Below are 27,531 nucleotides of genomic sequence, written 5' to 3'. Positions count from 1 at the left end.
GAATGTGCAATTGTTTTCCTTTGCTGCCTCTCAGCCTCCCCAGCTCATTGCTTGCCCCTATGTGAAAGTTGAGTAGGAAATGGGTAGAACAGTGCAGGTTGAGGAGTAGAATTGGCAGAAAGGGGAGCCTGGGATACTTAAGTGGCTAACAGGAAGTGAGTTTTGGAGTTGCTTTGATTTAAGGCTGTCAGCAGGTTTATAATGTAAAAATTACTGGTTGGGAACATATCCTGCATATAGCTATTATTTGGAAGGGATTTCTGCTTAGCAAGCTTTCCTCAGGACAAGCTACATACACGCAGAATTCTGAAGAGATTGTAGATGCATTGGTAGTGATCTTTTAGGAATTGCTGGAGTCAGGGCAGGTCACAGGACTGGAAAATGGCTAATGTTTAAGAACGGAGGGAGGCAGAAAACAGAAAAATATAGGCTGGTTAGCTTGACCGTAGTCGTCAGTAAGATTTTAGAATCCATTATTAAGGATGAGATTGTGGAGGATTTGGAAGTGCATGACAAAATAGGGCTGAGTCAGCACAGCCTCATCAAGGGGAGGTCATTCATGACATGTCTGTTAGAATTCTTTTGAGAGGTAACAAGCATGATAGATAAAGGAGAGCCAGTGCATGTGATCTGTTTGGATTTCCAGAAGATCTTTAACAAGGTGACGCAGAAGGCTGCTAAATAGAATGAGAACCCATTAGGGAAGATCTACTGATGTAGATAAAGGATTGGCTGACTCACAGAGGGTAGGGATAAAGGCGTCTTTTTGCAATGGCAGCCAGTGACCAGTAAAGTTCTACAGAGGTCAGTGTTGTGACCATAACTGTTCATGTTATACATTAACAATCTGGACAAAAGAACTGTGGCATTGTTGCTAAATTTGTAGATTATACAAACATAGGTGGAGGGGCAAGTCATGTTGAGGAAGTAGGGAGGCTGCAGAAGGACTTGGACGGGCTACAAGAGTGGGCAAAGAAGTGGCAGATGGAATACAATGTGGGAAAGCGTGAGGCTATGCACTTGAGGCAGAATAGAGGCTTAGATTATTTTCTAAAGCGGGAAAGGCTTTGAAAATCTGAAGCACAAAGGGACACCTGAGTCCTCGTTCAAGATTCTCCTAAGGTTAACATGCTGGCTCAGTTGGCAGTTAAGAGGGCACATGCAATGTTGGCATTCATTTCGAGAACACTAGAATACAAGAACAGAAGTGTACTGCTGAGGCTGTAAAAGGTACTGGTAGGACCGCATTTGGGAAAATGAGAGCAATTTTGTGTCTGAGACCTAAGGATGGATGTGCTAGCATTAGAGGATAACCCAGAGGAGGTTTACAAGAATGAACCTGGCAATGGAGGGCTTGTCGTATGTGGAGTGGTTGAGCGCTCTGGGTCTACTGTGGAGTTTAGAAGGATCAGAAGGGATCTTGTTGAAACTTAGAAAATACTGAGAGCCCTCGATGGATGTGGAAAAGTTGTTTCCACAAGTAGGAGAGACTGGGGCCCGAAAGCACAGCATTAAAGTGAGGGGGTGACCCTTTTGAACAGAGCTAAGGAGGAATTTCTTCAGCCATTGGGTAGTGAATCAGTGGGGCTCATTGACTTTGCAACAGAATGCTGTTGAGGCCAAGTTCTTACGTCAGAGTTAGTTTCTTCCTTAGTAAGGACATGGGGAGAAAGCAGGAGAATGGGGTTGGAAAACATATCAGCCACGATTGAATAGTGGAGCGCACCCTGCCTGATTCTGCTCCTGTGCCTTATGAACTTGTCATTCCAGTTTCCCAGTTTCTTCGTCTCTGTCGCATCTGTTCTGATGATGCAGTTTTACATATGTCTGCTCGTTGTAATGTCTTCTGTTTACGTCAGCTGAGAATTACCACTTGCCATGGTGTAGAGGGTCCTCCAACTTATTATATTCATTTTATGAACTTCTGTCACCCCTTCCTTCCCAGGACCCCTTGATAGGATTCTCCCTATCCAATCGTTTGTGTGCACCAGCCTTCATTTTCAACAGATCATACTACAGTGTTTTACCAGCTCCAGCATGCTCTCTTTGCCTGCTATCCCCTTTGTGTTTTGAAGGTTCTGTTCCTTTTAATAGTTCATGCCTCAGTAACCGTTAACACACCCTCTCTTCGTGACAGCATCTTTCCATGCAAGTGTCAAGGTCCTTCAGGAACTTGTATGCCTCAATGAAGTCACCTTTTATTCTTCCTAACCCCAAACCGTAGGGAGTCTTGCAGTATCAGATCAAATAGAACAAGGAAACTTGCCAACTCCAGTGACTGCCTTCTGTCAGCTGTTGAATCAGTACTTCTCCTCACTTGAATGGACCATAAGGATGACATGGGTACAGAATACTGTGGATGGGGAATTTCAGTTCAACATATTTGTCACTAGTCGCTGCTCAAGTTCAGGACAGCTGTTAGACTGCATTTCTGCCATTGTGGTACAGTGGTACTCTGTTTGTTTATTTGTAGGTATGACCATCACAAGCATCTTTGTGGAAACAATATCATGCTAAATTTGCACTGCAGAGGGTTTCCACCGTATGCGACATAATCATGATTAATTAGGATAAATTATAAGCAGTTCCAGCAGTTCAAAAGGGATACTAATGGGCAGTTGTAAATGGCAGCCCTATTAAACAAGACTTAGTTACTTATAACCTGCTAGCCAATGCACATTGTTGGGTCCTGCCATCTACAGCATATAATTTTGCAATTTGTTAACACTTCTTAATCCTTTGAACCTACCACTTATGAATGGAGAGGCTAACAACAGTAGGGATACCACTAAGCTCCCTCCTCACCTACTCTTCTCATTTAGACATGTCACCATTCCTTTCAAATCACTCTACTTGTAAAAGCTTCATGATGTCGCTTCTGAAAGGATCTAATATTTCAGGCTGAACGGCATTCCTGACACTGCAGCACTTTCTTGGTGGCCCAGAGATTGTTCACTGAAGTTTTTGAATGACTAAACCTCAATACTAACTATAAAGAACCATTTAAATCAAGATTGATATTCAACAACAGTGCAAATGAGCTTGTCAGATGTTTTAATTGGCTTAGTGCTGAGTTTGCAGGAGGTGACCAAGTTTAATACTGCAAATTGTAAACATCCATTGCAGGAGAAAATCGACTGGGCATTGCAGATTTCTTTGTTGGTCAGATCATCTATCAGCATTCGTTGTTCAAATTCCTGTTTGAATAATTGCTATTTTTAGTAAAGTGCTGGAGGATAACCAACAACTAAATAGCTGATCCTGACCAAATCATCGCCACTTTTGGCTAAGGTGCAATTTATGGAATATGGGAGCAGGAATGAACTATTCATCCACTTGAGATTGCTGCACCGTTCTCCTAGAAAATGGGTGAACTCTAACCTCCACTGTTTCACTTAATGTCCCTTCTTCATAAAACTCAGTTTCAAAAACTATCAATTTAATGCCTTTATCCCAATAAGGGACACTTCCAAGGGATGGCAGGAGTTTCCATATTTTCTTGAGCCTTGAGCAAAGCAGTTTCCTGATTTAGCTCCTGAACATCCATCCTGTAATTTTAAGATTATGCATTCCTAACTAATCTATCTAATCCCTTAATCATTTTAGTGGGATCTGAACTCAAAAGAAATAGATGCTAAATTTAAGCAGTCCCATCTTCACCGGCCCTGCTATAACTTTGAAACAGCTTACCTCATCCAATGCCAGTATATATTCTTCCTGCCCCCCAATAATGAGTTGTCTGCTCCAAATGAGACACAACATTGCTTACTCACTTTTCTACTCTAGTCCACTTGATATGAAGACTGACTTAACATTGACCTTTTTGAATACATAAACGCTGAATCTTTTATGCCCCTTTGCAGTGCTTAATGTCTCACTATTTAAAGCAGTATTCTGATTTTGTCTTTTGATTTTAAAAATATTGACAGTTTCTGTGGATGGCTAAGTGCTTAAGGTGCCACACTGTATGCTATCCTTGCATTGCTGAAGCTTGGTGAATGTTTGCTCTTTGAGGGCCCTTGTGATGTAGAGGTCATGCCCCTGTCTGTGAAATAGGAGGCGTAGGTTAAAGTCCCACTCTCTCCACGACAAGTATAATGGTATCTCTGATTTGTCTTTCGCAGGTTCAAAGTGGTTGTAATTTTGCTTGGCCATATTGTACTTAATGCCTTATATCTGCCTCTCATCACAGAAACCTAGAAGACAGGAGCAAGAGTAGGCTATTTGACCTCTTGAGCTTGCATTGTCATTCTCTACAATCATGGCTGATCATCGAGCTTAAAACCCTAATCCTGTCTTCCGCAACCCCCTCCCATCATGATCTCTTTAGCCACTATATCAATGTCTGCTTTCTTGAAAAGGGACAATGCTTTGGTTCCCACTACTTTCTTTGATAGTGAGTTCCACAGACTCACCAAGTCTGGATGATGAAATTTCTCCCTTCAATCCTAAATGGTTTACCCTTTATCCATAAACCGTGATCCCTGATTCTGGAGTCCTCTACAATTCGGATCAATTTTTCTGCTTCTAACCTATCAAGGCTAATTTAGAAACTTTCTGTTTCAACTCATGCAATTTATTTTGCATGGTTTGCAGTGAGGAAAGATGAACGAATGAAAAAACAAAACTTTTAAAAAACCTGTCTGTGAAGGCTAATGCTTAAATTAGAGAAAACAGCAAGAAATAAATATTAATGTCAGGCGATGATTAAAAGAGTGGATTACTGTTTTCTCCAATCACCAATTGACCACAACAGAGTTCTGTTTATTTTTTAAAAATCTGGTTGCCATTTGTGTTTACTATTTCATTGCTGAAACAGTCAAATCTGCCGTAAAACTTCGTGCATTTACCTTTGCCCCTTTTTTCTTTTTGAAATAGTGGCACAGAATTTAATTCAATTTCATGTGAAAATAGGAGGGATTTCATTTAGATTAGATTCCCTACAGTGTGGGAACAGGCCCTTCGGCCCAACAAGTCCACACTGCCCCTTGGAGCATCCCACTCAGACCCATCCCCCTATAACCCACACAACCCTGAACACTGTGGGCAATTTAGCATGTCGATTTGCCCAGCCTGCACATCTTTGGACTGTGGGAGGAAACCCATGCAGACACGGGGAGAATGTGCAAACTCCGCACAGATAGTTACCCAAATCTGGAATCAAACCTGGGTCCCTGGCGCTGTGAGGCTGTGGTGCTAACCACTGAGCCACCGTGCTGCCCCTCATTTAATGGCTCATAGCTGAAGAACCTGATCTGAAAAGTTGACCATTTATTTGTTTGTGCAACAGTTTTCTGAACTGTAGTAAGTGTTGTCAGGGACAAAGACAGAAGTTGCTGGAAGCTCAACATCTGTGGCAGCATCAGTGAAGGAAAAAAAAATCAGTTAACATTTCTGGTGTGGTGACTCTTCCTCCATTCTGAGGAAGAGTCACAGACCTAAAACTTTAACTGTGATTTTTTTTTTTCTTAATAGATGCTGCCAGACGTGCAGAGCTTTCAGCAACTTCTGTCTTTGTTCCTGATTTACAGATCTGCAGTCCTTTTGGTTTTTAAGTGTTAGGGGCTCATCATTTTTTGGTGCTGGCACATGTGATACCAACTGAGTCTTGGGATAGGTTATGCTCTTTCAGGCTGGAACTGATGAAGGAGCTGTGTGTTTGGAGGATATAATTTTACGTCAGGATGTGATTTCCTAACTTGATTCTATGAATTCTGCTGTATTTAGCTAAACTTCACCTGAGTGACATGTAGGGGTTCCCTAGCTGAAAGGAAAATCTCCCTTAAGTCCTAGCTACTGATCATTGAAAGTACCAGTATGCCAGTCATTTTATCACTGGCTCAGCTTCAAAGCTGTTCAAAGCCCCTTTGAGCAGTTCATATTCTTTTTGAGCTGATTCTGGAATTTTGTTTTCTCTGCAGTGGGACCACTTTCAATAGAATTTTCTCAGACTGTTGATCTAGAAGATGTGAAAAATACTAATCCATTGTTAAGGGAAGGAGGCAGATTTGCTCCAATAGACTGTACAGCTCTTCAGAAAGTTGCCATCATTATTCCTTTTCGCAATCGATTTGAGCATTTGAAATATTGGTTGTATTACTTGCATCCAATTCTTCAGCGCCAGCAACTGGATTATGGAGTGTATATCATTAACCAGGTAAGGAATTTGTCTTCTAATGCAAGTAGAATCATGAAATGAATGCACATTAGAAGCCATTTGATCTATTGTATTTGTGTTGAGTCTGAGAGTAACTAACCTGATCCCACTCCCTGCGACTTCCTGTTGTCCAGTTCACTTACAAAGGTTTTGTTTGAATACACCTCCACTGCGTGCTCAGATCATGAATTCCAGATCCTAAATGCTTATCTTCGAAAGGATTTTCTCCAGTTGCCATTGATTCTTTTTGCTATTCACGTTACACTGGTGTCGTCTGGTTTTTGTTTTGTCTGCCAACTGGAAAGAATTATCCCAGTTTCCATCCCAGAGGGCTGAGGAAGCTCAGTTCTTGAGTATATTTGAATTGCTGGTTGGTTAATTTTTCATTATTGGTTTGAAGAATTAGGGGGATAGTGAGTAAAAGGCATTGAAGTGTTTGATCAGCCATGATCATGTGAAATGGTAGAGCAGGTTTTACTGGTCTCCTCCTTTCTCTATCATTTACTCTGTCCAGATCACACCAGACTTTGTTCAGAGATAACCAGATGTAGAGCTGGATGAACACAGCAGACCGAGCAGGAAAGCTGACGTTTCAGGTCTAGACCCTTCTTCAGAAACTTTATGTTCAGCCTGGTTGACTTTTGTGTTATTTGTCTGTTTTATCTTGCTGTCTAACTCTTTGAGCAGGGAGATCTGGATTTGTCAACACTACCTTTCTCTCTTGTCAAGCATGGATTTCACCCGAACTATCTTCTCTTCCAGACTGACCGCTTGTTTGATTCCAGCCTAACCTTAAGCATTGTGCCGTTTTATTTTGACCTCCCTGTACACCTTTAATCACCAAATGAATCTTGACACCCTGTTGAAATTGACCTTCGCTGATTTAATTATTCTTATGCTGGATTGCTGCTTATGTTGCTATGGTCACTGTTACGTGAATGTTTCCCTATTTATACTTCATTATTTCCTGAAATACCAGCTTTGTTGCACTGGAAACATGCTTATACACACACAGAATTCTTGCCTCTCTCACTCTGACTTTACACTTCACTACTATTTCTTCTGTATATTAGCCTCATTAAATGCCCTGATTATAGTGTTTCTAAGTCTTAAATCTTATCTCACTAGTTGGTGCCCTGTAGTATACACTCAACACTGTTCAATATTGTTTTGGCTCTGACCAAATTGATTGCCTTTGACAGCATCTCTTACTGCTGTAATGTTGTCCTTAATCGATATTATTATCCTGCCTTCTGATTTTAGATTAGATTAAATTCCCTACAGTGTGGAAACAGGCCCTTCAGCCCAACAAAACCACACCGACCCTTGGAGCATCCCACCCAGAACCATCCCCCATAACCCACACACCCCGAACACTTCGGGCAATTTAGCATGGCTGATCCACCTAGCCTGCACATCTTTGGACTGTGGGAGGAAACCCACGCAGACACGGGGAGAACGTGCAAACTCCTCACACAGTCGCCCGGTTCTGGAATCGAATCCTGGTCCCTGGCGCTATAAAGCTGCAGTGCTAACCACTGAGCCACCGTGCTGCCCCTTTCTCTTTTCCTTTTCTATCTTTCCTGAGTACCCTGTATCCATAATATTTCATTCTGTCCATTTTCTTTTTAAGCCAGATTACTGTGGCAATTTGCACCTGCAGTTCACAATTATTTACCACCATCAGTACATTCACATATGTTCATAGTAAATCTAATTTAAACTGTATATTCCTTCTTATTTTGACCTTGCCTAATAACTTAGTATCAATCTAAGCCTTGGTCATTACCCACTCATTCTCTTTCTCCTTTCAAATGAGTTCAAACCCTCCCTAACAAATCACTTGGCAAGAAAATTAGATCCCGCCTTCCCCCTGTGATGTCTCCTGCCACACATTTGTCTGCTCTGTCTCTTTTCTGTATTCACTTGAGAGATGCTGGTAACGCTGAGGTGACTACCTTTTTTCAGCTACTGTTTACTAGTTTCCCTCCCAGCTCCTAAGTTCTGCCTGCAGGACCTCTTCCTTGTTTCTAACCGTGTCAGTAGTTTCCATCTGAGCTGTGACTGTTGGCTTCTTTATTCTTGCCCTTGAAGTAATGTGCTGCTGCCTAGTTACTTCCTTTTACTTTATCACCAGGGTCATGTCCTAAATTTAGGGATGAGGCAGCCAAAACATCTGTCTATCATGCTAACTGTTGAATTCCCCCAATCACTTCTTCAGTTCTCTGCCTGATGGAAGGTTTGATTCACAGCACTGCAGCTTTCGCTACTATTGAGTCAAGGAGGCAGATCCCAAAACCACCCTGGCTGGAGTAGGCTTCAAACTCCTTGCTTCTACTGGTAATGTGGTTCAAACCTTTTTAGCTCCAACTAGGACGCTATGTATTGTGCTGCTTGACTTTGTCTCCCTGTTCTATTGATTTCAGATCTTCTCCTTGATCCCCATTGTAGTTCAGTAAGCCATGGTGCTGTAGACTAGACTCACTGCACATTCGAGAGGAACCATTTATTCTTGTCAGTTACAGAATGGAATGAGTTGGAAGAGGGAAATACAGTCTTCGAGTGCTGCACTACTCACCTGTTTCTTCTTGACTGCTCTGCTCTGTCCCCATGACTTTAAGCTGTGGAATGACCATATCTGTAGTCTGGTATGATTTGTATAGTTACCTGCAGTGTTTTAAGAGATGTGAATTTTGAAGTGACCAACTTGGAGGATTGCTCAACAAGATGTTGTTTTAAGACTCTTATTGTAAGATACTAAAAATCAGTTTACTACGAAATAATGATTAAGCTAATGTACTAAACTACAGAAAAGGTATTTCTTATTAATCTCTTACATGACTGAAAACCCAAATCATGTTTTTAACGTTACACAGCTTACTCAGAGAAAACTAACCTTACTTTATTTTTTCCTCTGGTTTTACGTTTTCTTTTACAAAATATAATTGTACCATTTCAGCATAATGATGTAGATCTCCAATAGCAAGGCACACTCTCTGGTGATACCATAGTCTTTTCATGAGCCTTATCCTAGAACCAGGTATCTGTCCTCACTAGTGCTCTGTTCAGTGGTTAACCTGAAAACGTCCTTGCTGTGTATCGCACCTCAGTACACTCTTCCTTTTCAGATTCCGTATGAGATTTCCACCCTTCCAAGAAACATCACCTTTGTCGGTTACCGTGTCAAAATGTTTAGACTTGCACCTTACCGTCATAAGCTTTTGACCTGGGCTTCTGTCCCATTGGCATCCTGGTTATATTTACCTGTCTGAACTGCTTTTGGACTAGTTAAAATTGTTTTGTCTTGGCAGATTTTGTATGGGATCCCATCCCCTTCTGCAAATTACTCCTGATTTTGAATTAAAGGGTGTGTTTGTGTGTTTGTGTGTTTGTGTGTTTGTGTGTTTGTGTGTTTGTGTGTTTGTGTGTTTGTGTGTTTGTGTGTTTGTGTGTTTGTGTGTTTGTGTGTTTGTGTGTTTGTGTGTTTGTGTGTTTGTGTGTTTGTGTGTTTGTGTGTTTGTGTGTTTGTGTGTTTGTGTGTTTGTGTGTTTGTGTGTTTGTGGTCATAATAAGACATGCAAACCTTGAAACTCAAATTTTTTGGGGGTGTTGCAGTGATGTTGGTTAGTGCTGGAACTTTCACATCTGCAGCTGACTACAGCACCTGAACATGTGGCCATCCTGGACACAGGAAGCATTCTGAAGTTCCTACATAGAACAGGGTGTGTACTTCAAGCTCTTGAAGTTGCCTTGCAATACTTTTACTTAAGTAGTAAGCTTCAAAATATAACAAAGACTCACCAACTGTTCAACAGCCAGCTGCTTATCTTCAGGTGACTTCACTTTATGATATAGGGAGTTCAATGAAAATGTTTTTGCTTCATTCTTAGAATCTAACGGATTTTAAATAATTTTAAGTTAAAAGATTAGACAGCCTTTGTGTTCCCGTTCAATATTTATAGACTGAGTCCTACAGCGCAGACAGGTCCTTCAGCCCAAACCAGTCCGTGCCAACCGAAATGTCTGTCCACGCTAACCCCAATTCCCTGCACTTGGCCCATATCCTTTTTAAACCTTTCCTATCCATGTATGCATCCAAATGACTGAATAGTCTAGATGTAATTGTTTAAACAAGCACACTTTTCACTTGATGCATGTAGTTAGCTTTAACTTTTAGTTTCCACATTACCTTTATTGATAAGGTAATTACATTATATAGTTAGAGTATATTAAATGTCTACCAGTGTACTTGCACCGTATAACTACTTCCTTGTGCGTGTCTTCACGATTTTGTTTTTAACTTTCCACCCTCCCATTTGATTAAGTCTTGCAGCTTACAGCCAGAGCCCCTCCAGGCTTCCTTTTATTTCTCAGCTTCACTCCCTGTCTTTGTTTCTGATGCTCTTTTCCTGGGTTTAAGAATTTGAAATTGCTTCCAATTGGAATTGCTTGATGGTGGAACTGATGTGGGTTTCTCTCAAAAGGCTAGAATAGTTGATGCAGCGCCCAGTGAATTTTCTGGGGCCACTTAATTTTTTTTTTCAGATTTGTGTTGCTACCTGCACTTTGAAACATGTTGGTTTTGAGCATGAGAATTGTAGCTTGTCTATTAGTATTTGGTTGTCGTTATTACCATACTAGAGTTGGCCATAAATTAGTAATTGGCATGCTGTAGATTTGTATCTTGAATAAAATTCAATTTAGTTAATGAAAAATCGTTAAGGTCAATTTGCTGGCTGCATGTTATTTCAGGTTTTTAGTAACCAAAACACATCAGTGGGGGAACTACAAGTCTGACAGCATCTGTGGAAGAAAAACTGGTTAACAAAGGCCCTTCTGAAGAAGGATTGCTGGATCCAAAACATGAACTCTGCTTTACTGCCATAGGCTGCCAGAACTGCTGAAGTTGCCAGCAATTTCTGTTATTTCAGATTTTCAGCATCCGTAGTTTGGTGGTTGTGTAGTAATATACCAAAAAGAACTAAACAAGAAAATGTTAATTCAAAGCATGCTAGTTTGTGAATTTGCATAAAATATGGAACAAAACTAGAATCTTGTGTTTTTAAATCCCCAATCGGTTTGCATATGTCCTTCTTTAAAGAAGTTATTTCTAATGTCACTCTAGCATTGTTGGCTGTCTGCTGAAATAATATAGCAACCCAGTGAATTGTATAATAATTCTGTCCTTTTGTAGAGGTTTATCAGATCATTGACAGCAGTTTTCCATTGGATATTCACCAAAGAGTCTCTTCTGTGCTGTCTGAATCTGTGATTGGCTGTGTCATTTCTAGCATGACATTACTCATGTTTCTGCCATGGGAGTTCATGTAACTAGCTAGGCTAATTCTTGACATGCAGATGTTTTGGCACAAGGATGCAACATCTGGTGAGATCCAGTGTGCAAGGTTTTCCTCTGTTCCCTCCTTTGCCACTGCTCGAAGCAAATGCAGCTTGTTGGATGAGTTGTTGCCGTTTCAATGACTGGTAGCAAGCTCCTCCCAGCCACTTATGTCAATGCGGCTGTGGTTCAAGGGGAGTTTAAAGTGTCTCTGTTTTCTTTGCCTTTACCCTTGCCTAGTCTAGAAAATTGACCATTCAAAGTTTTTTAAAAATGGACCTAGCAGGGGAGATGCTTTTCAGCTGTTCAAGTATGCTCTTGATTGTATTTGTTTTTGGAATTTTGCCTGGATGCCTGAAGAGCTATTTTCAAGGTGAGCACTAAGATTGGACGATGTGGTGGAGGCATTGCTGTTGTAATTTTCCTCGTGCTTTTAGGATCCCATAGTTTTTAGAAGCCAGGGCTGGCTTGGATCTCTGTGTTTTTTTGACAGAGATGACTGTCAAGTTGCATAAAGTGCTCAGTGTATTCTAGAGGGTTTTGTAATATGTAGTGTTGGAGAAATGTTTGACTGGCCAGATCTGGTTTGATCAGGTTTGCTTTGGTGGCATTCAAGGATAGACAGAATGTCTTGAATGTAGAGTCACAGATTGAAGATGGCTCACAAATCTGACCAATGACGCTGTACTCATTCACATGCCACAGCTCACGTACACTTAGTTTGTTTTAGTGCAGAGGTGACTAGTTTGTTTCTCATTTAGACATTATTTAATATTCACATCAGACACAAATGTCCATCGTTGCTCCAGTGGAGTGTGAAGTATCTGCAAAGGGTCACAGGATGGGGGAGTGGGCGAAATGTTGGCGTATAATGCCAGTACAAATTAATTCATCCAATTTGGCAAGAAGAACAGGAAACATAGCATGTAAGTGAAGAAAGATTGCAGGTCTCCACAGCGCACAGAGATCTAGATATCCAGGTATGTGAATCCTGAAAGGTTAAGTATGCAGTTCATGTCATTTGTGTGTTTTATTGCAAGGAGAATGGAGTATAAGAATTTTGCTACAATTGTACAGGGCTTTGCTGAGATCACATGGGGCATAATGTGTACAGCTTTGATCTATTTGTATAAGAAAGGACAGTTTTATTCAAAGCAGTTCATTGACTCCTGGAATCCAGTGACAGAAGGAGAAATCCTATAGGAGTCTTAAGTTGTAAATTATTGCTGCTGATTAGGTTTTAAAATAGTTCTGTTATTAGAGGCGAATGTTTAGATGCTGTATGAAAACTTGTGGACAAAGACTTGAGTTTTTGATGTGAATATCTTCTAGCAGGGACAGAAAATTGTTTTATTTAAATGGATTGATACTATTGTTACAACAATGGAGAAGGGAATACCTTATTAGCATATTAATAATATTTGCAAATAAATATTGAAGTGGCCCCTTAGGGATGAAAAGAGCCACAGATGTGGTGAAGGAACATTAGAAAGATAACAGAAAGAATGACTTGGATTTTTTAAAAAATTGATATCTTTGTCTGAAGATTGCATTCTGTTTTAAAATGGACTTATAAGCAGACTATAATAAAAGTACAGGTCTTAAATATTGTTTGTTCTATTAGAGTAGATTTTTTAAAAAATCGCCCTATCAGTCACTTGTTTCCTCTTGCATCTCCTGGTTCTCCCCTATGGCTGTTTCGTGGTGGTGTCCTCTTGCCTCCATGTGTTTCATGCTGTTGCCTGCATTGTCTTCATGAACTTCTCCCACAGCTTTGTGAATTTCTACATATACTCTATAAACATGAACTGTCTGTTTTCAACTTCCTTTTAAGGTTTGAGCCCATATCCCCTGGTTTCAAACTTCATTGGAATCACAAGCTTCATTCAGTTCTGTTTTTTTTTCCTTTTTAAGGATCTTTTAAGCACTTGAATATTTTGCTCCTTCAATCTAGCTTGTTAACTTATCCTTTCCAGGTTTGAATTTGGTCACTGGTGGGAATTGTATTTTTGTCCTCGTCTTTGCGTTTCTTGAACCAGGTGTATCTCCTCTTCAAAACAGTTCACTTAGAATTGTGGTGACTTGGTAATAATATCAGAGTTTCTGTATCTAAAGAATGAACTGAATGTTGTAGGACATGTCACTTAATTCAGAATTGTTCATCGACAGCACTGTCAGTCAATTTTCCCTTGACAGAAGTTCCTATTTGTGTGTGAAAATTGAAATTTATTCAGTGAGGAAGACCACAGTGGCAGGTAACACAATATTTGTCTCCATCACATTCTGACTTTTTTGTTTAGCTCTGTCTTTATAAAAATTTTGTAGATCTGTTGTGTTCTTAGAAATGTTTCCTACTTTATTAAAGTTTAAATGACCTGTTATTAAAAGCATAAATTTTTAGCAATCCTACTCAGTAATCACACTGCTGTTGTTGGGAGGAGGGTGTGGGGAGAACCAAACTCTGAAAATGTCTTTTTGCTTATTTCAGTGTTCACGGCTCATGTCCTTCTCTTCTTTTCTTTCCCTCCCCCACCTGCATCCCACTTGCTTTTTTTCTAGATCTGTGCTTGTTTCTTCTATCTTCTGCAGAACATTGAGATTGTGAAGGTTGCAGTGGAATCTGATTGCATCTCTCCCTCCCTGCACTAGCTAGCTCAGATGGAGAAGGAAGAAATAGTCCTCTGCTCAGCTGGGCCGGTAAAGTGATATGTGCTTCATGCCCGATAAGGAATTGGTAATTGTGGACACTGTATGCTTACCTATAATTAGAAGGAAAATGGCCACTTCATCAGTGGCCTATGATGAATTGTTAGTTGGTGTTGTACCAAAGGATCAAATGCTGCACAGTAATTTTATCAAGATTCATTGTTTTCCTTGTCTAATTTTTAGTGTATATCAGTGAGCTAAAATATCGCATGGTGCTTTTACAATTTTGTCAAGTCTTTACAGAGTTAATGCAGCAACAGTAATTGATATGAATTGTATTTGCTGTTGTTGCAATAATTAATGTCAAGGTTTTGTTTTAAAATATATATGTAAAGGGAGCATAAACATTTATAGTAAGGATAGAAGACTATGTATAGGGCATTATTGCTTTTGGTTATCTTTCCTTTATGACAACTTTTCTGAAAGATTTGTGATGAAGCTTCTCTAGGAAGTGACATCAACTGGAGATCTGAATGTACTGTCTGGAATTAGAGAATTTCAGGCTAGAAATTAGTATCAGTGTTTGTTTGTATATTGGTACAGAAGGAAAGATGTGAATGGGTTATCTTAAACTCAGTTGACAACTGTTAAACTAGGTTTCTTATTTTTTTTTAAAAAAGTGATGTTCATAATACATAATATCTCTCTTGGCCTTTTTTAAACTCTCTGGACAGTGCCAAATGAATTCAAAATTGAAGCAGGCACGTTAACCAAGAAAATAATTATAAGATTGAAATTTCTCATGACTAAGGGAAGTAGGTTGCTTTCAACAGTAGATAAAAATGTGGGTTTTTTTTGTGCTTGTTAGCATTTGGATTGGAATCATTGACCAAAAAAGCAAGCTTACAGTAATGTAACCAGTGGATACTAGGCCACAAGTTTTCATGGCCTTGAACAAAAACAATTGTAGTAGTACACAAAAAGATTTAGAGTAATTAACTTGCATAGGTAACAAACATTGTTACACACTATGCACTGTGTTTTACTTCCCCAAAAATTCTCTTACACTTGATCATATCACTTCAGAGTTATTTACTACTTTTGACTGCACTCCAAGGTATGCTTCAGTCCTCTAGGAATATTATCCCTCAGAGGTAAGATGTTATTTCACTACCTGTTGTCTCTGCCTCCATCCTTTGTTCTGGCTGCCTTCTCAACTAATCTGATTTGTCCTCTTTAGACACCAGACTGTGAGGATCACAATGGTTTTGTTGTCCAACCTGAAAGTAGCAAAGGCGTTCAGTTTCTTAATATCCAAACCAAGACTAAACCATACCTTAATTTCTCAGCAAATGAAGTTAGTTTTGTTTTTACTGAGAGTTCAGGCATACTAGCTGTTATTTATTTCGACAGTCTTTTCTATGAGCTGCAAAAAACACTCTCAGTTAAGGCCTGGATAAACTGAAACCTGAGAAATTCCCTGTGATCCATTCATATCCATGATGGCATTGCAAGCTCTGGAATGCCCTGAAGTAGACCTTTTGGTTAAGGATCGCTCCCTCACATTTCTCGTTGGAACTGATTGTGAACTCTCTCCCTTTTGTTTTCCTTTCACTCCTTCAGGGTCCAAATGTCTTCAAGCTAACTTGACTATAACTCCCAAAATCAAAAATATCTGTGAACTGTAGTTAGGAGAGGTGATGGCCTAGTGGTACTATCACCTGACTGTTAATCCAGAGATCCAGGTAATGTTCTAGGAATCTGGGTTCAAATTCCCCCATGGCAGATGGTAGAGTTTAAAATCAACGGTCTGAAATTAGAGTTAAATGATGACCATGAATCCATTGTTTGTTGGAAAACCCTCCTGCTTCACTAATGTTCTGCAGAGGGGGAAATTGCCATTCTTATTTGGTCTGGCCTATCTGTGACTCTGGATCCATAGCAACATAATTAACTCCTAACTGCTCTCTGGGCAATAAACGTCAGCCTAGCCAGCATTGCCCTCACCCCATAATTTTTAAAAACTGTTATTACTTCAAGGATTACACATATCATGTCTAATTCTTTTTGTACGTGAGGTCACCTGTAGTTTTAAGGTCTTGCCTTTCTGTTATTGACTTTTTAATTCTACATGGCCACACTCTTGCAATGAATAAAATCTAAGCTTGTACTAATTGCAATTACTCAGGGCTGTTTGTACCACTTTCTCAATTATTTCAGAAACTAATCAGCTGAGTTTAGAGACCTAGAGATGTAGGTATGTCACCTGGAACATTGGCTGGTGACCTTTCGCTAAGAGGTATAAAATTTGTGTGGTCTAGTTCAGGTTAGGAAACTGATTTGGCCAAAGGGTCTGTTTCTCTTCTCTGATACTGTAATGTAAAGTGAGTTTTTAAAACACGTGGACCATGAATTAGATATTTGCAAAAAGTCATCTTCTGAACACTGTATTTTAAATAAACTAAATTTAACACCATCTACACTCACTTTGATCAGTGGCATTTGATGACTTTTATAAGTGAATGTAACCCAACCACTGTGGTGCCTGGCAGTGGCTCCTTCCTGCCAAATCGCCTGCCAACTGTATCTTCTACTGCTTCGTGTATTAATTCATAATGGAAAAAATATTGTTCCATGTTTTGCTATATTCTCCTTTGATTCTCTTAACATCTAATTAAAAACTGTATCGTGTACAAAGTTTCAAGATGTTTGAAATCTAACACTGCTGTTTGATTCCTATGTAAAAATCCCAATTTTCATAACACTGAAACCGCAGTACCGGATTGAGTATAAACGCCTGCAATGTGAGTAGATACACAAGTGCTATGTGCTAATGTGCCATCAACTTTCCTCTGCATAATGTTTGTGATGAGGCAGCTTACCTCATTCTGTGTAAGAAGACAGAGGATTTATCTTCCTGATTAAGATCAACTGCATTAATCTTAATCTAGGAATTTCAACTTCTGTCAAGCCACCCGACGTTCCCAGTTGAACGAAGTGGTGCCAGCGTGCAACACCAGATGATTCCTCGTTTGCTGTTTTTCATTTGTTGTATGTAATTACATACATGATCTGTAAATAAGGATTTGGTAGGGCAAACGAGCCATGGAATATGCTGGACATTTAAGTGGAAATAAGCTTATGAATGATTCAGTAGTTGGAACAATAGGAATGGTTAGGATAGTATCTGATTCAATCAAAATAGGGGCACATAGAACATAGAACAGTACAGGCCCTTCAGCCCATGATGTTGTGCCGACCATTGATCCTCATGTATGCACCCTCAAATTTCTGTGACCATATGCATATCCAGCACTCTCTTAAATGACCCCAATGACCTTACTTCCACAACTGCTGGCAATGCATTCCATGCTCTCTCAACTCTGTGTAAAGAACCCACCTCTGACATCCCCTCTATACTTTCCTCCAACCACCTTAGAACTATGACCCCTCGTATTAGCCATTTCTGCCCTGGGAAATAGTCTCTGGCTATCAACTTTATCTATGCCCCTCATTATCTTGTACACCTCAATTAGGTCCCCTCTCCTCCTCCTTTTCTCCAATGAAAAAAGTCCGAACTCAGGCAACCTCTCTTCATAAGATAAGCCCTCCAGTCCAGGCAGCATCCTGGTAAACCTCCTCTGAACCCTCTCCAAAGCATCCAATCTTTCCGATAATAGGGCGACCAGAACTGGACGCAGTATTCCAAGTGCGGTCTAACCAAAGTTTTATACAGCTGCAACAAGATCTCACGACCCTTAAACTCAATCGCCCTGTTAATGAAAGCCAAAACACCATATGCTTTCTCAACAACCCTGTCCACTTGGGTGGCCATTTTAAGGGATCTATGTATCTGCACACCAAGATCCCTCTGTTCCTCCACACTGCGAAGAATCCTATCCTTAATCCTGTACTCTGCTTTCAAATTCAACCTTCCAAAGTGCATCACCTCGCATTTATCCGGGTTGAACTCCATCTGCCACCTCTCAGCCCATCTCTGCATCCTGTCAATGTCCCGCTGCAGCCTACAACAGCCCTCTATACTGTCAACGACACCTCCAACCTTTGTGTCGTCTGCAAACTTGCTGACCCATCCTTCAATCCCCTCATCCAAGTCATTAATAAAAATTACAATCAGTAGACGCCCAAGGACAGAGCCCTGTGGAACACCACTCCCCACTGACTTCCAAGCAGAATATTTTCCTTCTACTACCCCTCGCTGTCTTCTGTTGGCCAGCCAATTCTGTATCCAGACAGCTAAGTTCCCCTGTATCCCATTCCTCCTGACCTTCTGAATGAGTCTACCATGGGGAACCTTATCAACTGAGATGAAATAGTAGACTTGAATGCATATTGTGACGAGTGCAGAAGAAATGCAACATTGTTGCATTGTCGTCAATGTATAGAGTTTAGTAAATTATTAAAAATAGAAAATTGTGATGTATAACTGAAACCTGGGAGTAGCAACTATGGATATTTAATTGTAGTAATTTCGACATGAGGTTTCAACTCAATGTAAGCAGATTTACAAAAGTAGAAATGACATAACAGAACTAGAGTTTCAGATCTAAATATGTAAAGCTAGAGATTCAGATCCACTTTAAACAGCGTCCATTTTGAATTGAGCTGAATAGTTGCTCATAAATGCATCAGTGGCTAGATAATCCAGTGATCTCTTGGAAAAATCAAGATCTCGAAGATGGAGTGGAACTTTTAAGCACTAAAAAGAAAGTGTTGCAATTGCATAATGTGTTTAAGGCCATCCCAATATGAATTTTGAAATGTACTTGAGTTTATGTAGGAAACAGAATAATTACTTTGCATACAAGCAATATCACCACACAGTGAGGGCCTGATGCATGAAGCTAATGCCGACATCTACGTTTGCCTAATTCTGAAGTTTTTGATTTAAATGTCCCCTCTTTAAATTACTTTTATCCTGTTTGTCCCAAGTGTTCCTTTTTGATTTATTTTGGTCTTTTATGTTTTGAATTAGATCTTTGTATTATCTGCAGTATTTGATAAATCTGAATGCTAGAAAGTTCACTGTCCATGACCTGATCCTTAGTTACTGCGATGTGGTTTGTCAACATGCTGTGTAACATTATTGCATGGGGTTTTCGTAGATCACTGATCAAACTATAATGGGAGAACAGTGACTGTGTGTGTGGCTGAGGCACCAGAATCGAGAAATTCGCTGGTCAATTTCCTCACCTCTGAATTGCAAGTGGTTCCTGACTTACAAACATCTGACTTATGCTTACCCTCCTGAACACAATCCCATGCATGTTTACAATTTTAAAGACCAACATAGGAATGTTTCCTGTACTTATCCCGTTCTCCTGCTTTGCATATAATTTGACTTGCAAACAGATTCCAGAATGGAATGCATTTGCAATCTGGACTTCCTGTACCTGATCAGAACCGTGGACGCATATGTAAGTTGAGAGAATCATTAACCAAGAATTGAGGGATATGGGAAGAGATGGCAAAGAAGGATTTGAGCTAAGAGACCAGCAATGATCTGCTGAATGGTTGAGCTGGCTTGAGAGGCCACAGGGCTTACTATTATTTCATACAATTTTTAGTTGCCCTGAATAGTTTGCCACCCCTACTAATACTGCCATGGACAGATGCATTTGTGATTGGTAATCATTCAGTCCTTGTGGAGACCAAGTCCTGTCTTATCACTGTAGAATCTGGCTACTGCATTACATGGAACTACTATGATGGGATAGATGTGAAACAAATAAATTCAAAGTTGCTATTCATTGAGGTGCTTTAGACCAACGTAAGCAAGATCATATATAGCCATAAGCTGTAATTTTGTTAACTGATATTTACAGAAAGTAGGAGTTTGGTTTTAAATAAGTTACGTATTAACCACCTTCTTGATTGCTAGTAAGCGAAGGCATTTCTTCCAGTCTCTGTTGCTTCACCCTTCCTCTCTCTACAGTCTACCCATTACTGCCTTACTGGAGATTTGCTCCTCCCTCTCCTGCTTGGCATTTACCTGCCTTATTAATTACTAGGGTGTGTGCATCTCTGGCAAGGGTGCTATTAATTCCCGGGAATAAGCATTAAGCTGCTTTCTTGAACTCCTGCAGCCCACTCTTTGCAGATTCTTATTGCTGTTTAGTAAGCGCATTGAGATTTTCATCCAGTGACATTTGAAACATGGATCTGCCTTCGGTCAAGATGGTGTTGGAGAGAAACCTGCTGATATTCGTGTTTTGTGTGCTTCGTGGTGACCACCACTAAACTTTGAGTAAAAACAGCACAGTGTACTCTGTTTGGGGGACTTGCATGCTGATCACCAAAACTGGCACAGGAGCACCTCTTGACCTGGTTAAATACAAAGCATGTGTACAGCTTGGTGAGGCAGTGTTTAGTCCTGCTGCCTCTGTGAGGGGGGCCTGGGTTCAATTCAAGTCTTCAGCGACTGTCTGTGTGGACTTTGCACGCTTGTGTCTGTGTGTTTCTGCTGGGAGCTCCAACTTTTGCCACAGTCCAAAGGTGTGCAGGTTGGGTGGATTTGTCATGCTAAATTGCCCTGTAGTGTCCAGGGATGTGCAGGCTAGGTTGATCAACCATGATAAGTGACCACTGCGTTGTGTAGAACTGTTACCACAGTAACTGGGACAGATGTGAAACAAATCCTGCAGCTCAAAGCTGGTCACGTGGCACTTTGGACCATTATCAGTGGAATTGTATATGGCTAAGTCTGTAATCTCATGACCTGACATTCTTCTTTATGATGTTGTCAAAGGACCAATCCTTGATTGAGTGTAGCCATGATGCCGAAGTACTGGGGTGAACTTGAGTTTGTAGGAGAGCATCATCAGGCATACGATAAAATATAGCGCTAGCCTGTTCATCCTACAACGCAAGATTGGACGCATGCTAAGTAGTGGGAGCTGCATATTATAAATGGTTGAGTAATCCAAGCAACCAATAGATCGGATCAGAGCTCTGCAAGCCCAAGCACATTAGGCATGAGTAGTAGTGAACATTTTTGATCTTTCAGCAGGTGTAAATGTCACTGATAGTTGTTGCTCTTAAGGTGGTAATGATCCTCCAAACCACTCGGTGGAGGAGGCTGCAAAGATACTGTGACTGCATAGTCCTTTAAGTCCACTGTGCTTTGATCCAGAAATGGCAGTTGAGTACCACCACTGTGTGGGTCAATGTAAATGAAGGTGCTGTACCTGTACCACTTCTCAAAATTGTGTGAAAAGTCACCATTGCAGTATTCAGAATCTGAACTTTGGATATTTTTGTATCGTTTAAGAATCTGCATTGATTTAATTGTGCCTTAATTTCTAATGCTTCAAAATAGGAAAGGAGCTTTACATGTAAAAACGTTGATTTAATAGCTCCCTAGTTTGTGTTTGGTGTTTTGGTGTTCCATTTCTCCAATTTAATTTTTTTCAGCATGGAGAAGATACTTTTAATCGTGCCAAACTTCTCAACGTAGGTTTTATGGAAGCTTTGAAAGAATACGACTACAACTGCTTTGTGTTCAGTGATGTTGATTTGATTCCCATGGATGATCGAAATTTATACAGGTGTTACAGCCAACCAAGGCACCTGGCTGTATCAATGGATAAATTTGGTTTCAGGTAAGACCAAGTGTGCAATTTTATTTTGCAATGGATAGATTACAAACAAAATTCCATACTTATAATCCAAAGGACATTCATTCCTTTCTTTTTGAATTGGCGGTAATTAGCTGTCATCATTAACTGAATGGTATTTTAATTACGGAATCCGCTTTAAACTTGATGTGCCAGTTCAATCCAATCAGTATATCTCCATTTAATATGGATGTACTCATTGCAAATTGCATGTGGATGTAAAGCAAAAGAATTAGGTGTGGTATTTTTAGTACTAGTCAGCATTTTATCCTTCTGGTTCACTGTGAGCGTTTGATACACCATTGCTGAAGTACCTTGCATCATTCAAAATGAGTAACTTGCGTTAACAAAAGGCATTGCTGAGCTTAGGCTTCCATGCTAAGAAAAGCTTGTTGAAGCCCAGCCTTCTAATGGGTCAGTGGTAAATGGTGTGAGGAATTCCTTGATGGACTTGCCTACCACACTATCCTGAGCCATATGAAGCAAAGTGACCAACTGTGTCAAGGTACTTGCCTAAAGTTCATGTTGTTTACATCATCTGCATTTCTTCTATCTATTAAGAATAAAGGAGTCATTGATTTTCTGTGAAGTTGTCCACTTCAATATGAAGTTACTCAATATCATTACTTAAATGGTGATAGAGTGGAAAATGGATGCCCAGATCCATTTGTACATATTGGCCTCATTGCAAGAGTGCTTGAATACAAGAGCAAGGAAGTGTTACTCAGCTGCCCAGTTCTGGGTAAGATCATGCCTAGACTACCACGTCGAGTTATGCTCTCCCTACCCAAGGAAAGATGTACTTCCTTCCCATAGCGGGAATGCAGCAAATGCTAATAGGACTGATTCCAGGGATGACAGATTTGAGTTCTCATTGAGAAGTATGAAATTCTTAAACAGCTTGACAGACTTATTGTAGGGATGTTATTTCTTTAACCAGAGACCAGAACAGGAGATCACAGTCTTGGACTATGTGAAAGGCCTTTTTAGACTGAGATGGGAAATTTTTACACTCTGGTGAACCTGTGGAATTCTCTATCATAGAAGATTGTGGAGGCTAAGTCCCTGAATACATTGAAGAAGGGAATAGACGTCTAAATACTAAAATTGTCAAGTATTATTAGAGTGCTCTTTTATTGTACTGAGTTTAAATGTAATCGTGAATGTCAGAGCAGGATTGACAGGTTGAATGGGCTACTCTATTTTCTATGTTTCTATTTACTGAACATAGTACCGTTCAAAATTTGTGCTGGCTTTTGCTCAGATATAATTGTGTACTAAATTAAAGTCCTAAATTTTCTTGCTATGCATGTTGTTAACTAATCTGTAATTACCCAAATTAAATGTTAGACCACCTATGATTCTTGGTTTTTAGTGGCACGTCTGTTCCTTGAGGCTCTTCCAGCATTTAGTCAGATCCTGGTGCCAACATGAGCATTCTGCATAAATTATTTCTTTCTTTGGTTTCTTCATGAGTTTGTGAAACCCAGTGAAATCTTCTGCCAGTTTCCCCTTGACTGGTTGGTTATCAACTGTTTGTTCCTGGACCAGTTGTTCTCTTGGAGCTGTTGAGCACCTTTAGCTCCCACAAGGCTGTGGAGGAAAACGCACGCTTTCAGTTGCACAAGTGAGAAGTATTGATCGTAAATTACATATGCTTTCTCATCTCTCATCTGTTTGTACTTAATTGTGACATCCCTCTTTGATCTTAAGTGTTTCACTTCAACCATGTAGCTTCATCTTTGTGGTCTATAAACATCTGTTTTATCAGACAAGATATGATTTGATACAACATTAATACTTCTTTACTATATCCAGATTCAAATTAATGAACTCCCTATTAACATAAATAGGGTGTTTGGTTCAGATCGAACATCAGTATCCCAAAGGACATCTTTGGTATCTTTTTATTGTTACGTTAAGCACAAACTTGTTGCATAGTACAGTATCAACCACTTGTGGGTGGGGTAAATTGCTGCCACCAATCCTTAATAGCAACGATAGACAATTATCCACTATTGAGCCTTTATGAGAAGAGCCCTTTTGTCTTGGCTAACATGGAGTTTTTTTTTGGTGTGGTAATAGGTACAATTTGACTGGTTAGCCCCTCTAATTACTGATGATACATTTATCTCTGGGACCTCATGCTGTACTGACTCTTCTGTACTCAGACTGAGTAATATCAGATTACGTGGAGTTTATTGCTGTTTCACTTTCAAAGCCTTTCCTTTATAACAAATATAGGATGCAAGAATCCTGTGTACCTGTTTAAGCTGAATTACACTTCATGATGATTCCATTCAATACTTGGAAGCCATTTGTGGTGAGCATTGAGTTTGGAGGTTTTTTTGTGACACTGTAAATGGGTAGTAAGTTGAAAAGCAAAATAAAATGTAACACCACAGTTTCTATTGTATAACACTTTTGTTTTGGATGAAATACTTCTCGAATGTGTTCTGATCTGCCATTTAAAAGCTCAAGCTAGTTTAGAGATTTTACCACCTTTTTTATGTAAAATGCTGAAAATGAATTTTAAATTGTTTGTTTGTTTCAGATTACCCTATAACCAGTACTTTGGAGGGATATCAGCGTTAAGTAGAGAACAGCATGAAAAGATTAATGGGTTCCCTAATGATTACTGGGGTTGGGGAGGAGAAGATGATGACATCTACAACAGGTGTGTTGCTGATTTAATTACTTGTTCCAAAACCTTGCATTTAATTCTTCCTGAATTATCTAGATGTTTTGACTGCTTTTCTGTGTCTTCTGACTTAGAGCAATGAGAGTTTGTTTGAAATTTGCTTCCAACAAGCATCCCTGTTGGAATTGCTCACAAACTAAATGCAGTTGGATATTTATTACATTTTCTTTGTTAATCCATTTACAGGATATGGGTTTTGCTGGCAAGGTAGTGCTTATGATGTATCCCTAACTTGAGCTATTGATGGGTCAGTAGTGTCTTTATTTCTTTTAATGCAACTTAGAAGCTTGTTTTGGACATTTCGTAAGAAGATTAACTAAATTGTGGGTGCATTTCCCTCAGTAATAAAGGATTGGTTTTACAATAAATCAGTCGTTTCATAGTCACTGTTACTGGATCACACGTTAAATTTAATCACCTGTATAAGTTTGCAATGATAAGTTTTCAAACTTACTGTAGTGGGATTGGAACTAGTTTCTCCAAACTATTTGTCCAGGCCTCTGGATTACTTCCACCATGGTCTAATGTTCTGTCTGCAGGAAATACTGCATTTTTGGAGAGATACTGAATTGCTTTGTCAGCTGCCTGTCCCTGGAACTACTTTGAAGAAGAGCCAGTGAGTTCTCCTGGTATCTTGGTCAACATCCTCCCATAAAATCACATTTAAGGTAGTTTACCTGGTCATTGACCCCTTTGTGCCCAAAATGACAGTGAGGTATACCCAATTACCAGCAGACACTGCATTTCAAAACAGCTCTCTGAAATGTTTCTGACGTGCTTCTGGAAAAGAAAACAAGATCCTATGTTAATATAAATCTCTCCCTTTTTAATGTTCAAGCTTGTGCAAAGCTGTGTCAATAAAGAAGTGGTAACTGATTTATGGGGTACATTTAAATGGCTTGAATTGAGTGTAGGATTCACATAAGTTGACTGTAATTCTGCCCTGTCGTGACTCTACATTGGGCATCTATATACAGATGTTAGCGTGTGAATTCCAATTGAATCTTGATGGTATCGTCACGCAACAGGTATTCAGTTACCAGTAAATGTTAGATTTATCTTGAATAGTGTTTATGCAACCCTTAAATAAAAATTCAAGGAGTTCTGCAGTCTCCTGATAATTTAGGCCGTAGCTGCAAAAGGTGTGTATCATTGGAGGAAAGAAAGACTGGCACCTTGCCAATGAAAGTGTGCCAAGACAATACATACAAGAAACCAGCAACTAATTGAACATGTAGTCAAGTGGTTTGTGTTTTTGACCCAGATTTTACTATATATTTTTTCAAAACATTATAGATCTTAAATTCTGCTGTAGTTAACACAAACACATCAATCTTCACAATTCTTGTTAATGGCTGAGAAATTGGGAAGTCACAAAGGAACAGATACATAAACTTGGCAGATGAAGTTAAATATGGGGAACGTGAGAGTACTTCAAAGGAAGATCCAATATTTTATTGTGAAGAATATCTAGGAACTGTAGAGGAGCAAGAGGGGTTTAGTTGTCACTTTGTTCTGGTGCTACCACAATGGTGCTGAGTTGAAGATTTCATATCTCTTATCATTCAAAATCATTTGAGAAGTCACGATTAAATGATTGTAGGTCCAGACCACTACAGCTATTTTTAATAAGCTTCTAGTGAGCATTTACAAAAACGTGGAACTTCTAAGGCCAGTATTTTTGATATCCACCCACAATTTTGATTTTCCATCAAATGCCTAGATTCTCGTTTCTCCGAGAACAAGCCCTTTTTAGATCTGACAGTACTGTTTGCATCAGTTATTTTATGGGATTTATGTTTGATGTTGCTGAATAATTTACTCTGAATTCTTAATGACAAACATTGTCATTTTTTGATTTTTTTTAAAAAATCGATTCTGAATTTAAGCACAATTCTTTGCCAGGTACGTGCAATCGGTAAACCAGTTATTGTAGTTACTGACACTGAGCCAAAGCAGAAATTGAGATAAATAGAGCACAGAAGGCAGGGGAAGGTAGAAAATTGCAGATGCACAACAGTTTGTAAATTGTTCGAAGGGTAGGTTTGGTTATTTAAGTAGAGGCAATTTTGTTGTATGGGAGTTGTACATAAAAATGAGAATTTTAAATTGCTGTGTACATATCTGGTTATTAAATTGTAAAATTTCATCAGGAAGAGTTCAGAATAAGTTCATTCACTTACATTAGAGCACTTTTCTTGATATCAATGTTAGTGTGTTTGACTTCAGGATTTTATTAAATTGTTAGCAATGTCATCGTCTTTTTCTGAGGATTTTAAAATAATTCCTACGTACTGCAGGGCTCCTGTGGGCTGTGCATTGTATTACAATGTTGTGGAGGACATGGAAGATGAATGTGAGCTGAGGGGGAATGTGGTGGGTATGGCTAAGGAGTGATATTTTGGAGGCAGTGGTGTTCAAGTGTGTATCTGTAAACCATGCTGGTTCAGAACTGGACCATTGTCGGAGATTCGGTAGGCCTTTTCACTGCCTTTGCGCCCACCTGCCTTTCTTATTGTGTCATTTCTCTCAAAATGCACTTCAAATGTGAATCCGGTACAAAAGGGTAAAGTTACATGTTTACGTTTTGTCTCAGAAGGCCCAAAAGTGCGCATCTTGGATTTTCCCCAAGGCAACAAGAAGATCGTGTATGTGTCTCTCCAGCTTTGCAGTTTTGTCAGTGAAATTCAACAAGCGATAAAAGTCCGAAGTCAATGAATAAATGGGAATCTGTTACAGATTGAGGCTGATTCTGGCCTTTGGAAAGTAGAAACACGAAGTCACAAAAATTTAATGTGTACTGTACAGAATATTGCAAATTGAGATCAAAATTATAGGGAATGGGACATGTTTTAAAGTGGAGCAATTGTCTGAAGAACCAGTCACTAAATATGGGAAATGTGGAAATGAAGAAAATAAAGATGTGAAGTTGAATGGTTAAGTGAAATGCTACCCAATCCAAATTAAGTTGTAAGCATAATGTGTTGAAACACCTTGAGCAGAGACACCTTCATTTTGACAGTAATGATAGGCAATACAGTCATTGGCAACT

General features: G+C 39.6%; 1 protein-coding gene across 1 annotated transcript in view; it reads left to right on the top strand.

Annotated features, from left to right (window-relative positions):
* LOC125451306 (beta-1,4-galactosyltransferase 1) overlaps positions 1-27,531 on the top strand; it is a 43,760-nt gene that overhangs the window by 4,047 nt on the left and 12,182 nt on the right. Inside the window, exons 2-4 of the mRNA XM_048528290.2 lie at positions 5,922-6,157; positions 21,576-21,763; positions 24,333-24,455. Coding sequence (XP_048384247.1) covers positions 5,922-6,157; positions 21,576-21,763; positions 24,333-24,455 — 547 coding nt within the window. The remainder of the gene's footprint in view (positions 1-5,921; positions 6,158-21,575; positions 21,764-24,332; positions 24,456-27,531) is intronic.

Source organism: Stegostoma tigrinum, chromosome 3 (assembly GCF_030684315.1).
Source record: "Stegostoma tigrinum isolate sSteTig4 chromosome 3, sSteTig4.hap1, whole genome shotgun sequence".
Taxonomy (NCBI): Eukaryota; Metazoa; Chordata; class Chondrichthyes; order Orectolobiformes; family Stegostomatidae; genus Stegostoma; species Stegostoma tigrinum.
This window is presented reverse-complemented; position numbering and strand designations above follow the sequence as displayed.